Source organism: Talpa occidentalis, unplaced genomic scaffold (assembly GCF_014898055.3).
Source record: "Talpa occidentalis isolate TD23 unplaced genomic scaffold, MPIMG_talOcc4v2.1 talOcc4.11, whole genome shotgun sequence".
NCBI lineage: Eukaryota > Metazoa > Chordata > Mammalia > Eulipotyphla > Talpidae > Talpa > Talpa occidentalis.
The window spans coordinates 65,913,511-65,931,368 of record NW_023601104.1 but is presented as its reverse complement, the minus strand read 5'-3'; the positions used below and the strand labels follow the sequence as shown (position 1 = coordinate 65,931,368).

The window sequence follows — 17,858 nt, the reverse complement described above, 5'->3', positions numbered from 1 at the left end:
TTTTTGGACTACAGATAACAATAACACTGTCTAGCTATGTCAGTGTATTATCAGTATATTTTTAAAATTCAGGGTGTATCATTTCATATGTGTGTGTGGCCCTAGAAAAGCAATTTGATTTTTAAAAACTACATGTTTTCACATTATGTATATATATATATATATATATATACACACACGCATATATTTAAGACATACGTTATCTTTAGTTTTTAACACTCTCCAAGTAGTAACAGCTAATTATCTCAGGCTAAGTTCAATCATTTTCAAATAAAGCTTTGTAAAATGACTTATGCCACTTTTAAGAAATTCAGTGTTTTTTAAAGTGCAATAAATTGACAGAAAATATGTTTTGGTGTTGGGGTAAATTTTGCTTGCTTTGAAAACCATGTGCTTTGTCACTGCTTCATTTATTGTTATAAAAACTCTTAATAGCCAATGATATTAAGGGAAAACTAAAGGATTCATTTTTGTTTGTTGCATTTTAAATAAAGGAATATGCAAATGAATATATTTCACAGAAACTAAAGAGTAATCATTTCATCCTTTTGTACTTCAACTCAAGTGTCTGAATATTATTTTGGCAAAAGCACAGAAATAATAATTTACTTAAAATCATTTCTATATTATTGGATTTTTTTCCTATCAAATATTTCAAAGAAAATAATATAATACACAATTTCAGTTGCTCATATTGTCTTTCACATACTGATATATAAAGAAAGTCCCTTATATTTTCTCAGATTTTTGTGAAATTTTAAACAAAATATCTCATATTTTACATCTTACATCTTATTGAACTAAATATCAACAAACCTTCCCTATCAATAAGTCACTGCACATTAAGACATTAAAATGTGCAAAAGGCTTACCTAGGTAATACTGCAAAAATCTCAGACATGAATATGTCTGAAGACAAATTTAGTTTTTAACTTTAAAACAAACTAGGTGATTAAGCAAGCACTTTTATTATTTATTTACTTATGAGTTCTTAAAAAAGGTATTTTCCTACAAACTTACAGAACTCCTAGAGCCTCCAATCAATGCACTATCTGTTTTGACTACTGGGGCCTGTATTATCTTAGGAGTCTGGACAATTATAATCCCTCTCAATGAAGGGTACCCCAGAATGAGGGATTAGACAAGTTAGTTTTAATCTCTTTGGGGGAATATTTCTAACCATAAATACACTCTACACATTTTTTTCCCTGAAAATTCTATATACACACTTAAAATTTTTATTGGCAGAGTTAAATTACATAAACAGAATGAAACAGTATTCTTAAATCTTCCTGCATGTAATTATTATTAAATAAATTGGTAGCCCAAATTTCTGGCTAAGTAATATTTATTTTAAAAATATATGGAAGGAATGTCTAATCTGACATTAGTATGTAAGCATTAGTTTTAAATAAAATTGCTCTGAGTACACAAAAAAAGTTGGTTGTACCATTCATGAAGTCAAATGTATGCATGAACTATAAACATAAGGATTTCTCAAATAGGACAAAACAACTGTTAGCTACTCATATAAGTGATGATTTTTCTTTCAAATGAAAATGACATAATCAAAAATACCACGGTGTTGTCACTTGGTAATCCAGGAATCTTAATTTCCTCTCAACTACACTTAATGTGCTAAAGTGACATCGTAAAACCAGGTCATGCATACATTTGACTTCATGAATGGTACAACCAACTTTTTTTGTGTACTCAGAGCAATTTTATTTAAAACTGATGAAAGTATGACAACTAAATTTTAGAAAAAAGAGAAATTCAAATGAGGTTTTGAATGAAATGAGAACTCTTTTCACCAGAACTCATTAAATTGCAAAATCACCTAAACTAGTTTCCATTTTAAATTAAGAACACCTTGTCATAAATTGAAAAAAATGTTTTCTACTCCCTATCTATTTCTAATAGAGCCTCATAGAAGGAGACCAAGAGACATTTCTTCAAGTGAAATATGTATTTTTGAAATCTAACCTAATTTACAGAAAGATAATGTCTAAATGGGCTAGGATTCCACACTTTAAACACCATTGCTGTGATACCTAATAACACAGCCATGATACTGCAAGTTAGTCACATTATCAATTCAAATAATCAAAATTTTTTACAAAAATCTTCAAGCTATTGGAGAGGTATGCTCAATTTTCTGAGATCTCACATGAAGGGAATAAGCAATGAAAAGATGGTTCAAAATCATCTAAAAGTCATTGAAGTCATATATGTCATACATATATTTTATATATTACATATAAAATACAAATTTAATGTATTTACATCTTTCTAATTGCTGTTTTATTTGGGTTAACACTAAACTCAGGTGATTACCATTCCAGGTAATTCCAGGTAACCATTCCAGTGGTTAGTAAGTAAGGAAAGTTATACAAAGCACATGATAGATACCATGGGAAGGTGGTGAAGGGTTTAAAATTCCACCCAGATAATGTAAAGGACAGAGATTCTCCACTTAGATAATGACTATGAAATGCTATTCAGAGCATCCTCACAAATGTGAGGGTCAGAATCCTATGGGTAAAACACAACTGCCTTCATTTTGGTTCACAAAATCCTCGAACCTAGATAAGGCTCCTGAGAAAGGAACTGATTGTGCAGTAGTTTTCTCACAGATGGAATACTATTCATCTGTTGACACAATGGATAAATCGGGAGGTTACAATTTACACCACTGACACAGGTTTGCTACTGATGATAAGGTATATTTTTCTTTCCGCTACACGGTATTTGATTTTCATGTGTAGTCACATGTTTGTCTAACCCTCAATCAAAAGGCAAATAAGAGAAACCTGAAATTCTTTCAGAACACACATTTGACGTGCCTCATAAAATTCATGAATGTATTTGTCTTCAGTGTCACTTGCATGCAAAGAACCCAGCATGGCAGGCACACTACCCTCTTCCTACACTGAAAACTCCTGTACTTGAAGGAAGTGGAATCAAGCAGGGAGGGCACAGTGCAATACCTGAGCATTATTGCTAAATAAATCACTATTAGTGTTGCCTCACACTGATGACTTAGAAAGTGCAATAGGTTACAGGGAAACCAGGATACAATCAAGAGCAGAATGACCACCCCCCACTCTCCCAAGTTGTTAATCTTTCAGGGTCTTGTTCATGAAAATTATATAAGTGCTCCTTTCTGACTCATTCACATAATCAACACCCACATATTTATCCCTTCACTGCGCCTGGAAATGGTCAAACTGAACATCCACTCTCTTCCAGTGGATGTTCACTTTCTGCAAATACGTATTGAGCATCTAATATGTGCCAGGTGCTCTGTGGGCAAATTATAGCCAATGGCCATTTAAAGAGTAGTAGAATCAAAGTCATTAGTAGAATCAAGTTTAGCTCTAATGAACATAAATCAACAATTTGGGACACAGTCCAATAAAGTTATATTTCTAAGCCATTACTGCCACACTTAAAAAATGCAAAATATTCCATCTTTAAAAGTTTGCACATAAGCCCTTTTCCCCACAATTTGTAAAAATTGTCAGTCCATACAAGACCCTACCAAAGTTAGTTCTATTTTTTGAGATTCAGTCTAAGGAGAACTGTTTCAACTCTGAATTTTCAGCTACAAAAATATCAACTACAAGTACACTAAAAGGAAAAGTACCAAATATTAGTCCTGATTTAAAACCACTAACTAAAATTGGGCAAAAAAAAAAAATTGAAAAACCTTCACAAAGGAAAAAAGCACCATGGAAATGGAGGGGATAGTTATGAATAGCTTCCATAGCCTACTTTAAAATAACATCCAAATTAAAGGTTTTCATCAATCTTGTCTGAAATGTTTAAAAATCACACAAACTCTCAAGTCACCACTGATAGTGTTTTGTTTTCAGTAGCAAAACTAAAGTTGGTTAAAAGTTTATTCCAGCATATAATTCTCAAAGGTCCTGGCCAAGACACAGCAACACACTAAATCCTTTTTAGCTGAAAACTTAGGAGACACTGCATAATTTCTAAAATGTTAAGCTATTAGAGGTATATGAAGTAACTTAAAAAATCCAAATAACTAAATCCAGCAGAATGCAGGTATTAAACTACTTTCATTAGCAACACTGACCAACTCAATATACAAGAAATTTAATATTAAATAGTGTTATTATGCAATTATGAGGTATCTCTCAATTCAACTCATTAACAATGTTTTCTATTTTCACACCTTTGAAAGGCAGTAAGTCTATGAGTTATGATCTATAATTTTATTTGTCGTTTTAAGAAATACATGCATTTGTTATGATAGCCATAATGACTGGTGACTAGTTCCAGTGGCAAAATCTCGGCAGGAAACAGATTTAGCAATTTAAATGTTTTATAAGTTTTTGTAATTGAGGAAACTTTTCATAATCTGACATTTGTTAAAACCACTTATTAGAAATTATGCAGCACAGTAGCTGTGGAAATATGAGCTAGCTTCACAATTATAAAGTCAGCCTATGTAGCCCTTCCCTATTGTATATAGTGGCATAAACCCCACGGCGGCCTATCAGCTAACTGGCAGGCAGGGGGCTGCTCTATTCAAAGTGAGAGATACAAGCTGCAGGGCAAAAACCTGGCAGCTCCCATCTGACCCCACAATCCCCTACTGGTGACAGCTCCAAGCTCCATGGCAAATTAGGCCTTCTCATATTACAATTGGAGAAGACAGATTCCATTAGCAGTATCTGAAATTGAGTGGAGAGCTGCACTGTTATCAGACTTGACTCATAAGCACTGCTATTAATCAGAGCTATGATAGCATTTATATATTTCAAGCTATCTGCTGCCGCTGTGATATTCTGCTACAAAGGGTTGATGGGACTTAGGAAAGTGAACAATAGAGCTTTCTGGGAAAAGCAGAGTAAATCAAGAAAGTCTATGACTTCCGCACATTCTGAAGGGATTGTGGTTTACATAAATTTTCTCCCAATTGGAGATTGAGCTCTTCCTCATCTTACACATGGGATTTAGTTGTCACTCAATGGTAACAGCTGTGAAAAGGTGAAGCGGCCCACCGCTCAGAATATTGCCTTCGCTTTTAAAGCAATTAACCCATGAACAGGAGGATACCTGGTGATATCAAAGGGATTAGGCCAGGCAGTGCATTATTAACATTTCCTTGAACTAATTCTAACTCTGACTAGCTGTCAGAAAAGACTCTACAGTCTTAAGACAGAGTTTTTGCCCTGCTTTTTTCCCTTCAAAATGAAGTGCTGCTATTTGAGTGTAATGTGTCCCTCTACTTATAAGAAAATGCAAATGAACCAAGCTCTTAATATGCTTAACCAGTCTGAGTTGATGCAATTTTAATACAAGTGTGAGAGAAATATATGATCAATTAAGCAGGGATCAAGACAGATATTCTCCTGAATGGAAATTAATGCTCCAGTACTTTCCATTCTTATTCAACTACAAAAACTTGGTGACTATTTGTTACTTATGCATAGTTACCTCTGAAATTAGGAAGATCTTCACATTATTCTCTATGGCAATAATCTAAAATACTCTTTGAGCTGGAAAATCCAGATGTCCCTTAAGCAGGAGATTCTACATTCTCTAAGGTATGGCATTTTAATTTTCTCTTCTTTATTGAATGGGCTTTTAGCTGAGACTTTAAGAAGAGTAGATGCAGTACTCAGAATCAAGTGTGTTTTCCAAAAGTTAAGTCAAATTAATTTTTAGCACCTGCAAAATGTTTAGAAATATATAGTTTATGAAAAATAAAATACTACACAAATAAAATACTGGCACAAAACGATCTGCAGGGTGGTATCTAAACGGTACTAAAATTAGCTATTATATTATTACTAAAATTGGCTATAAGTTGTCTGTGGCAAGTAGGCATAACTTCAACATACCTTCAATTATCATCAAAGTTCATATACTCTAGGTAACCTCCTTGCCATTAAGAGAAATGATTTCTTACTGTACAACGTTAATGGTGTTAGAAGGTTTGTTATGCAAAAAACAGTGCCTTTTAGGAAAAAAAATCTGAAAACCTTTAACAGTGGTTTTGTTTCACTTTCCTTAAAAGCTGAATGTTGATGATAAAAACTAAAATTGTTTTACTCTTGGTTCATATGAATGCTCAACAAATACTTTTGAATGAATTCTCCTTTAGTTCCATTTGGCCCAAACAGTTCGAAAAGGATAAGCTCTCAAGCCTATCAAGCACACGTCCCCTGACCTGTAACTACAAAATAATTGATAGAAGATATGTCCTCATCTGAGGTCATAAACAACTTAAATCTGCCTGAGGTGAAGAATTTCTATGTAATGCTATCAACATACTCCATTCTCTCTTCATGACATCAAAACACAGGACATGTAAGCACACTGATGTTTAATGACAGTGATTTCAGTATTCCTTCTAGTTGGATATTTCTTAGAAAATAAGTTTGAAATTCAAGTAGTAAGTAATGCTAAATGGTGTTCACATGAGTGACTTGCATTATCTATAACTTTCTTATTTTGTATTAGTAGGATTTGTGGATTTCAAATACGATACTTTAAATACCATACTATCAAACTTAAAAATCATTTACTTCAATTGCCCTTAAAAGATAAAATCCCAGTTCCTATAAACCACTAACTGTATTACAGACTCTTGAGTGCACAGATGTACGCATTAATAAAATGAATGCTATTTCATATAAGCGAAATGTATTAAACTCCCATAACATAATGCATGCTTAAAAATATCCCTGAAGGGGACATTACATAAATAAGTACATACAGAATCGACAGCCACAATCTTACTATTTTTAATTCAATAAACTAGAGTGACACATACAGCTTTCAATGTGCTGTTTTACTCATAGGCTTGCTACATTAGGGCAGAGCAAATATAAATGAGTTCTTGCCAACCATTAGGAAAGATTGACAAAAAATGCAGTGTTAATGACATCTTACGGCTTTTAAAAGCAAGAGAAAGATGCAAGGAAAGCAAAAATTACATAGTAATTGGAAACAACGAATAAATTGTTCTTTCAATCTAAGTCATGTTTACTGAAAAAAATGGAGCTTTTTACATCAACACATTTAAACAGAAATTTGCTTTTGAAATACAATCTTTGTTTAAAAGGTACAGAAGGTCTTTATGTCCACCCCAAGAGCTAAATATAGTGAATGCTATGTGAACAATTACCTGAAAAAAAACCTAAACCTGTTAAAAGAATTAATTTACTGCACACCAGTCAGCACTAATCCTTCATGTACAGTAATGTTCTCTTAAGTGATGGAGGAAAAGAAAGAATAAAACTGTTTCCTGGATCAAAACCCTTCAATATTCAACAACAAAATGGAATGATGATTTGGCCTGTAAATGATTATAGTAGTGAAATGTCTCCTAAACAAATTCTGATAAAGGAGTCAACCTGTAAAGGAATACATTTACTGTACGCTGGGACTGAAAAAAAGCCGTCACTGTAATGGCTGGACAAAAACTGTGTCCTGCTGTTGGGTTTATATTCACAGAAGAAAGGTTTTAAAGGTTAAGTTCAGGTCATACAACAAATGAAATTGTAACAAGCCAGCTGACATTGTATAATGTCTTCTTCCACTCAATCAATAGGCTACTGTTAGTCCTATTACCATAGAGATGGCTTGCTCGTTCCTGAAGGGTGTCTATTGTTTGACAAAACAGATTTGCCACTTGAACTAGGTTGTTCCCAAAGGACGTGTACCTTATCAATTATTTGTATTCAAAATAATGAAGTATTTTCATATTAAAATGTATGAAAGAGATAATATCATTAGATTCCTTTTTTGAAAGAAAGCAACTTTTTCAAAGTGCTATGCTACTAAAACCCCTCAAATATGAAGTTTAGTCATATTAGGAGTTTTAATTTAAAGCATGTGTCAGCAAGTATACAAATTTGTCATTAAGAATGTATATTTTTAAAAAAAAGATCACAGGCTAGTGTGCTAATCTAAAACCCATTACAATAATAAGCGTAATAATGAATAAGTTATTTTAAAACATGGACAACTTCGAGGAAAATTATTGCCCAAAGCTATTTGGGTTTGTAAAGATAAAGATTTTAATATATGATTTTTTATAGAGATTTTCATGTGGAATGGCATTAATAATTAATACAATGAAAAAACATTAGAAATTAATCACTTTATTTATTTGCGTAAGAGCTATTTATATCCACATAGTATTTAAATACATGTATATGTTATAGAAGTGATCTTCTAAAATATAGTTGAGCTATCAAAATAAATACAAGTATTAGTTTTTATTAAATGTCTGTCTTAAAATGTCTTGTGAAAATTAGTAACTCATATATTCAATACAGAATGGATAAGTTCTAAATTTCAGCCTAGATATTTAGAAATAAAAAAGATCACTTTTTCTTGCAATGGAAATAATGATAGTCTTAATATAAATAATTCAGAAAAAATAATTCTAATAAAATTACTCCAATTATTTGGGAAAAAGTATTGATAACACTGATCACTCCAAACAAAGATGTTATTTCAAACATTTCATGCTTAAAGATTCGGCTATCATTGAGAAGCTGTTTAAGACTTAAATAGAAATAAATTAAATAATATAACTAAAAATTTAGTAGATAAAAAACAATTATAATATTTGAATCTGAAGACTTTGCATAAGTAGATATAAAAGTAAGCTTTAGAGTCATAATTATGTTAACTTTTTCCTTTCTATAAGGAATTCAAAGGGAATTTAGAAAGAATTTAGTAAAAGGGTAATACTCTGAATAACACAAATAAAAACATTCGTCTCTGGAATGATATCTGAAATTGTTTGAATTATATCTCTTTACATGAAAAGAAGTATTTGTTTTTACAATAAAATCTGTAATCGTCTTTGAATGTTGTGTTTTAATTTGGTTTCCCTTTTGCAGGAATAATTTGTATTTTTCACTACAAATGAGTTTACCAATATCCTGACCTAGTGACCCATTTTTTAAAAGCAAGGTAGCCTGTCAAACTAAGAAAGGCTCCCATCAATGAAGGAAGTAGGATCTAATTTGCTTACCTTCTCTACAGCTATAATGGAACAAAGTGAAACCTTAACTAAAACCACATCCCAAATTGATTTCCTTAGTTAATAGCCTTGTTTCAAAAAGTATACAACATGTGCATATTTAGAATACCAAAATAATTAGGCATTAGCTCTGGATCTGATGGGCAGGTGCCCATCAGCAACAGTGTGAGTAATTGAATGATATTTACTATTTGCCAAAAGATGAACTTCATATTGTTGAATTAAACTGGCCCATCTGCATCTTCATAAAATGACAAACCTCATTAGTTCTGCCTGACCAGAGAATTGTGATAATGAACCGGTGACACCTTCGCTCCATTGTATGAAGCAGAACCAACTGTGTAATCATTTGAGGGGTCAAATGCATATGAAATTACTGTAAATTAAGAAAGTGAAATCACATGAGTGATTAGGAAAGCCATTCAAGAAACAAAGGATCCCCCCCTCAATGTATGTACTTGGGCCCTAAGAAAGTGACATTTCCAATTAGTCAAAATTATGTTAGCTAATAAACTACTTTACCTGAAAACGGTGAAAAAAAGTAATGATGCAGCTACCGCTCCAAATAAGCCACACAGAAGATTGACTCGGTAGGCAACAGAGCCAAAAGGAAACAGTATAATTGCCAGTTTAGCCACCAGAGTAAACAAAGGATAGCCAGGAGGATGGGCAACCTACAGAAAAATTAGCAAACAGTTAGAAGGTTTTCATCTGGTAAAGGAAGAGTCCAGCTGGCTTTAATTGAAAAGTAGCTCTTTTCTCAGGCAAGTCTAAAGATTTAAGTGCCAATGACTAAATGTTTGTGTAGTGGTTTTCTATTGTAATCCTCTTGTACCAATACAAATAAATATTTTCCTTAGTGGATTTGGCGGCGTCTATCGCATGGTGTGTCACTTAGAGAAAGGGTGACATATTTCATTGTCAGTTCTTAAGCAGTTTGTTCTCTGGGTTCACAGTACATTAGGGTCATTTCAAAGGCTATTGAAAAAGAGCAGGTTCTGAAATATCGTGTTGGTTAGAAAGTTGAAAGACCACACTGCTATCGGATTACCGCCATGCTGACAGTCCTAAGGTCTTGCCTAAAGGGATCATGCACCATAATAAAGTTTATTAAATAATAAACTTATTAAAACTGTTAACCCGATTTATTTTATTCTCCACAGCTTATACAAAATTTAGGGTGATAATAAGCCAGCTACTGTATATATAGTAAAGGCTTTGCTTTATAATTTAGTTTAATTGGATTTATAACTTAAAGTAAATTGTCACGTACTGTACTTATAAGTTACTAAAAACGGGGGTTTGAAAATAAATTAATCTACTTTATGCCATGCTTAATTAAACTTTCTTAATTCCTAAAACTGTTAATGAGAGCATTGATTAAACAATAAAACTAATACTTACTCCAAGCTCATGTGCGGCTGTGATCAGTTCCCCTGTGAAAAAATAATGTAAAACCAATAATTACTATTAGAAAATGACACTCCTCCAAAGTTTTCAAAATCCAAATGCTTGCACTGGGGTTTTGCATTAATTTGACTGGATAAAACTGCAAATCTGCAGAGATTTACCAGCATGAAATAGTCTAAGAATATTTTCTCCCTTAGGTCTTACTAAACAAACTGTCTTTGATAATTTTTAATAACGGGTCAGTGGAAACACAGGTGAATTTCAATTTTTAAAAAAATGTTTTCCATCCTGAAGTTGCATATACCTGCAAATATCTAAAAACTGTTAAGGAATATTAGTGTAAGATGCTGAATTATCCCTTAAGAATTTAGTACAAAACTGTATATAAAGATGTACTCTTAAACGTAAAATCTGAGGTTTGGACACTCCATAAAATGTGTCATACTGCCTTAAATTGGCATTTGAATACCCTTTCTACATTATTTAGGTTGGGCATTATTAAATAATTGCCAAATATTTATTGGCTCCAGGTTATTTTATAGAACTTACAGGGTAAACTACCATAACACACTTTCCAAATTATTATTTACATATCCCGTGATAGTTCTTCACCATTGGCAGTTATTTATAAAATAGTAAGATTTTGTTAAGTGATTATTTATAAAATGTTAAGATGTTGTTAAAAATATCCTATTTTGTTAAGATTTTATGTACCCAGAGCACAGGAACTGTTTGACTCACCCCTGTACACCATAATACAATAGAATGAAGAACTCAATCCATAATAATGATTTATTAGAGTTACTGGTACCTATTAGGAAATATACTAATATCCATTCCCTATCTTTTAATACATATCAACACTCTTAATTTTTACTGTCCGCCCCAGTCACAATTTAGACCTTTACTCTTTCTGGCCTAGACTACAGCAATATCTCTGACCAATCTACTATAATCATCTTCATAATGAACTTATTACTGCTAGCTCCCCTCCCAGAGGGAGGGATCCATCATGTAAGCAGTCATTCACCTAAGAAAGGGGTGTTCGAGCAGGAGTGCAAACTGGTCCCACTACTATGGAAAGCTGTGTGGAGATTTCTAAACCCTCTCAATGGTTGATCTCTGCTTACTGAATGAAGTTCGTCCTTCATCGTGACATACAAGCACTCTATGGCTCTGAGGACCCTTTGTTGGACTTATATCCATGGAATCTATGCACACCACAGGCAAATCTGATTACCACAGTTCCCCTGGAATGGTACCTCTTATCATTTTTTTTTTTTTGGCACCTCTTATCACTCATTTTCTCACCCAACATCCTCTCCTAAATCCTTCAAGGCCTAGTTCAATTGCCATCTTCTCATTGACACATTTCCTTAAACACACTCCTTCCTGTCTCCCCCATCAGAATTAGTCTACCCCATCAGAATTAATCGCTATTTCCTCCTCCATAGAACCTGTTTGAACTTCCCCATTTAGCACTTAGACTGTCTTGCATTCTGGTTAGTGTTTTCAAGTCTGGTATTTCCCTAAGTTGAAAATACTAGCCTATCTGTTTCAGGATTCTAGCAAGATATCACCTCTACCTCCTCTGGCTACAACAAAGAATCTAAGTGCTGCAGAGGTTCACGAAGGCTTACCACTGTCATCTTTGCTGCTCAGACACCCCTTTCTTAGGTGAATGACTGCTTGCATGATGGAAGCCCCATAAAGATACCCAGAGACAGATATTGCTCGCTTCAGTCAAATACTTAAGGACATTTTTTTTTCTGGATACATGTGAATAAAAAATGTCCTTAAGTATTTGACTGAAGCGAGCAATATGTGTCTTTGGGTGTCTTTATGGGGCTTCCATCATGTAAGCAGTCATTCACCTAAGAAAGGGGTGTTCGAGCAGGAGTGCAAACTGGTCCCACTACTATGGAAAGCTGTGTGGAGATTTCTAAACCTGCTAAAGATGGAACTTCCATATGATCCAGCAATTCCACTCCTAGGTATTTACCCAAAGGACACAGAAACATTAATTCAAAAAGGCACCTGCACCCCTATGTTTACAGCAGCACTATTTACAATAGCTAAGCTATGGAAACAACCCAAATGCCCAAAAACAGATGACTGGATCAAGAAGATGTGGTACATATATACCATGGAATATTACTAAGCAATCAAAAAAGATAAACATGCAATTTGCAGCAAAACGGATGGAGCTAGCAGGGATCATGCTCAGCGAAATAAGCCAGAAAGAAAAGGAAAAATACCAGATGGTCTCACTCATAGCAGGAATTTAGAAAACCTAAAAAAGGGACCAGGAAAAAGACTAATTATAATAAAGTAAAAATCAAAATCAACAAGCAACTATAAACCAGAGACACACACTATGGGGGCGGGGAGGAGTGAGTAGGATCAAAACAAGGAGGAGTGGGAATTGTATGGGGACTGTAACCAAGATAAAAATGCATACATTATGCAAAAATGAAAAATGATATAAAAATATATAAAATTTAAAAAGTAATAATAAATTTTAAAAAACTGGAAAAAAATAAAAATCTTTAGAATTGGTCAAGGATACCTTATAGTTTTACTCTAGAATGGGTTATGGCTTCAGTCCCAAATTGTTTCAAACAGTTTTTCATTTTTTTATTTCTGTAGGTTTAATAAAGCACAATGAAGATCAAAATTTCAAGGTTACTCTCCTCCACTTAAAATACTCATTATTATACTTAACATTAATAGCGTGTTGTTTCTTTTAACCATTAAAAAGCAAATATAAATTCTTGTTCTTTGCTGGAGTTCTGTTGGTATAAAGGTAAATCTGGAATTTGACAAACTTCCATAAACAACTCTTACCAAATGTTAAGATAAAATTCAATAGAAAAGATACTATTCAAAGCCAATATGTATATCCTTGATAGAGAGCTACAGAGAAATATTACTGTAAAACTGGATGTGGTAAAGGAGAAGGTGAGTAGTGCAAAAAAAAAAAAGCTACTAATTCCTTGCTTTACCCCAACCCTTTACTTTCGGGGTTCCACAATCTAATTCTACTACTATCTGCATCAGCATTACCTGCTTTTTAAAAATGAAGATTCCTTACTCATATCCCAAACCTATCCATACAATGACCCTCTGGGATTGGGGCACAGCTTTTCCAGGCAATTCTGAAGTACATTCAAGTTTGAGAATCTTTTTTTCTCACCTGGGACATGAATGGGTAGCAAGTTGAGATTGCTAGCAGAAGTTTAACTTGTACAAAACCCAGCTCCCTTCACATTATTCTCTTGATAGTAATCGGACAAATATATTGTTTTGTTAAAGCTATTAAAGGCAGTATCCTTAAAACATAAACACATTTTCCCCAAGAATAACAAATAGGATTCTCTTAGAAAGGACCATAAACTACTCATACGCATGAATCAACTAGATATATCTAGTGTTGTAAAAATAATTTTGGTGAAATCACCCAATGTGATGGACTTAGGGAGTATAATTTATGATTTATCAGGAAGAATAACAAATGCTCTATTTTGGTTTTGAGTTGCATTCTGTTTATTGATATATCTCATTAATACATTCAAGGAAAACAGTACATTCAACATATAAACAAAATTATTAAAGATATAAATTAAACAGATTTTACCGCCAGCACGTGGAAAAGCTTTTTTTCAATCCCCAAAAAGGAATCTAAAAATATTAGAGCAACCACTATTTGGCATCAAACTAAACAAACTGGAACACTTAAAGAAGTTTGGTAACTGAAAGTGAATAACTTTTTTTTCTTTAAAAAGATAGTATTAATAAAAACAAGGCAACAAGAGATTTTAAATACTTTTTACATATGTGATGAATTTAACAAAGAATTTTGTGACATTCTTTGACAAAGAGTAGAGGTAAAGACAACATGGTCTCAGGTCAATCTACTTGGATTTTTTCCTTGACTGCCCCTACTTTTCAGTTGAGTGATTCTGGACACAATTTAGCTTTAGTTTTGTTGTTAATAAAAAGAAAATACTGCTAGTACCTCCTAATAGGACAGTAGCTGGAAGGATTAAAACCATAATCCATGTAACGTACTTGTGGCTGCCTGGCACATAGCACATGCTCAGTTAAGTGCTAATTATTCATCTCACCCCCATATTTCACACTCAAACAACTGTAATAAGTAATTACCAATATTTCCTTTTGCCCCCACTCTGGCCAGTACAGGACTACTGAATCTGTGAGTAATGCTCTCCAATGTCAAAATGCTCACAACTATAAAGTTATTTCTATTATTTAATATAAACCTGGGTAACATGTAAGTCCATTCCCCAATGTATTAATTAAAGAGATTTTGCTATTTGTTCAACAGGACCTGGAACAATAAAGGTAATGACCTGAAAGTAGAACATCAGGGGTTCTCATTGTGGCAGGCAGCCTTCAAGATGGCTCCCATGGTCCCCAACTCCTGGTATTCTACTCCCCTTATTTTCATTGTGTATCCTCTCCCCTGAGGGGGGCTGGATTTATTGACTAACTTCCAAGAACAAAACCTTGCAGTAACATTTCACTTTCCAGATAAGATCAAATGACAGAGGTGTCAAAAAGAGGTGCCATCTCTCCGAGTGAAATCAGTTTACTGCGGGGACCCACACAGCAAGAATGGGATTAAGTTTAGAAGCAAAATACTCCCCAATTTGAGCCTTGAGAGGACTGCAGTTCCAGCCCACACAGTGACAGCAACGCCCTGAGTAAGAGCACTCTGCTAAAGTGCACTCTGAAGCCTGATCCACAGAAAATGAGGCAATAAACATTTGTTTTTAGCTACTGAATTTGATGTGTTGATATACAGCAACACTAACAAACACACTCGGTTTCCTCAACCTGCAGATTCACCACCTTCAGTCACAGCATCATTTTGACATCAGTGGCTGTTATTTAGCATTATTGGAATGGGTACTGGATTTTGTTTCTTCTAAACACATGACAACTATTCATGATTTAAATGGCCCATAAGTCTATTCTTTTCTTTTTAATAGAAGCAGTTTGCTTTAAGCTGCTCCTGGCTCCCCCTCTTCAAATGTTCTCCCCCAAATATCTGAAGTATCATCCTGACTAGCGATTCTGAAGGAGCACATACCCATCATCCGCTATCAATCACACATTCCTCTCTCTCCAATAATGTATCCCCACTGAACATGTAGCTGTGTGTTCAGTAAATTGTGCAATCTCTGCCCGCACTAATACTCTCCACACTGGTTCACCACGACTGTTAATCCCTTTGTCCGGAACACAATACGAACTCATTAAGTAGAATTTGTGGACCACAAAAGAATGCAAAAGCAGAAACTCAGATCCAGAAAAGTGATGTGGGGACGTCCCAGTAAGCCCCGACCAGACAGCTCAGAACTGAGCAACCAGAGCTACAAGAACGGAAAGAGGAGCTGGTTCCGCAACGCAGGGCCCGCAGCTGGGCACAGGCCCGGAAGGGGGGCGCGCCCTGGCCAAGCCCCGGGAGGACGGTGAAGCAGGGGGTGGGGGCCCTGAGAGTACTTTACCCGAGTCTCCCCCCGGCACCGAGGGGGGCAGCGTGAGGGTGAACACGGCGGCCACAGCGGCGAACACGGCGACGCCGCCGCGCAAGCCCCCGGAGCGCCGCGGCCCCACTCGGGCTGCCCGCCCCCGGGCCGGGCCCCTGCTGTCGCCATGGACACCCATGGGCCAGTGGGACTCGGGAAAGCGGGTGCGCGGGGCCCAAGGGCCCCGGGGCCGCACAGAGCTTCCCGGGCGCGAGGCGAGCGGAGTCTCGGGGCGGCCGCAGCGGCTTCCGGGTCGGGGCTCCGCGGGTCGGACCGCACCTTTCTCCGCCAGAGCAGGGGGGGGAAGCGCCAGAAGAGCCAGGCCCTGGGAGTTCTCGTGCAGAAAGCTATGGTTTGAGGTTTACACACTTAAAAGAGAAAAACTACAAGCTTTAAAACCATGGAGAAAGCCCTCCCTTAAGAACAAGCTTAGGCACAGGGCCGCCGTCTTTATGGCTACTCCCCCCCTCTCTTCACGCCTACTTGGTCGGGCCTGACAGAGAAGGAAGCAGGGTTGAAGAGCGGGGGTGAGGAAGAGCTGCTTCTGCCCCCTATGGTGCGGGGTGGAACTACACAAAAGAACCCAAAAGTGAAAGAAACCCATAAAAGAAACCCATAAAAGAACCCAAATGTGGAGCCTAAAAACTGAAAACGAGGGGAAGTGTGTGATGAGTGCGTGCTAAATAAGCCTGGATTACATTGTATTTAGTACCATGATTACATTGTATTTAGTACCATGATTACATTGTATTTAGTACCATGATTACATTGTATTAGTATACATTGTATACTACATTGTATATACAATCGTATATACATTGTATTTAGTACATTGTATTTAGTACCATGATTACAAGAGTGTGTGCTAATTATTAAGTCGTTGAGTCATTTTTCAGAGAGATTAAAATAAAGTCTTTTTCTGTTTTGTTTTGTTTTTCTTATGGCATGAGGAAAACTTGGTTGATGAACTAGGAAACTTGAGTTTCTGCATTAATACAAATAAAACACACTATGATAAAGATATCTCCTAGTTTAATGAAGAAGAGGGTTTTTTTTTTTTTTGGTAGATCTTTAACCACTAAGTGGGAAATAAGATGGAGACACTGTTCTTTCCAATTAGCAGCAGTGCAATAAAAAATAGGGACTCTTCCCCACATAGCAGGTTCTTAGGAAGATATTAAAGCTTACTGTAAGGACAGGAATGGGCACAGTGCAGGTTTTCTGATCCCATGCAGACAGGGTAGAGGAGGAGTCAGAATCCTCACTGGCTTTTGCAGGTCTTTTATTGGGGTTCACCAGGCATATGGCAGGCAGGGGTGCTGGGGGGCCCGGAGGCTGGCAGTCCTCCCACCCCCCAGCAAATCCGCACTCTCTCTGGGCTCTCTGATGTTCTCTGCTTCTGCTTCTTTGCTTCTCTCATCAACTTCTTTCTCAGCTTCTGCTGGCGTCCCCGTGAGGCCGCCCTTAAAAGCAGTCTTAGCTCAGCTGAATCCCATCTACCTATGCCCACACCCTACTCCAGGTGCCCGCCATCAGGCATGCATTCAGGACAAGGATCCATCATCTATCCTGATGGCGGGAGGGCAAAAAAGCCTGACATTTTCTTTACCCTACATTTATCTTATACATTATAACAAATATTCTAGAGGGGTAGGGGAGGAGAGCAACCTCTGAGGAATGCATCTCAAAATACACTGAAAAGCAATGACATTTTAAAATGTGTGACAGGCAATCTAACAGAGACGCGGTGTTTCAAGTGTGGTGTAACTAACGTACACCTATATTATTATACAGATACACATGGTATACTTAGATACATAGGTGTATACACAGATTTTTTTTTTTACTATAAGGAA

The 17,858-nt window shown here is 35.8% G+C and overlaps 1 protein-coding gene across 4 annotated transcripts in view; it reads right to left on the bottom strand.

The window, feature by feature from the left end:
• The window catches only part of TMEM260 (transmembrane protein 260), a 71,531-nt gene extending 55,310 nt beyond the window's left edge, over window positions 1-16,221 (bottom strand). For all 4 annotated transcript variants that reach the window (XR_008550101.1, XR_008550103.1, XR_008550104.1 and 1 more), the window contains exons 1-3: window positions 15,982-16,221; window positions 10,442-10,473; window positions 9,560-9,711 (exon numbers count right to left, since the gene is read on the bottom strand). Coding sequence is in view for 1 of the 4 variants with exons in the window: in XM_037503408.2 (XP_037359305.1) it covers window positions 9,560-9,711; window positions 10,442-10,473; window positions 15,982-16,141 (344 nt within the window). In the remaining 3 variants the exon portion in view is untranslated. The remainder of the gene's footprint in view (window positions 1-9,559; window positions 9,712-10,441; window positions 10,474-15,981) is intronic.
• Window positions 16,222-17,858: the final 1,637 nt, after the last annotated feature.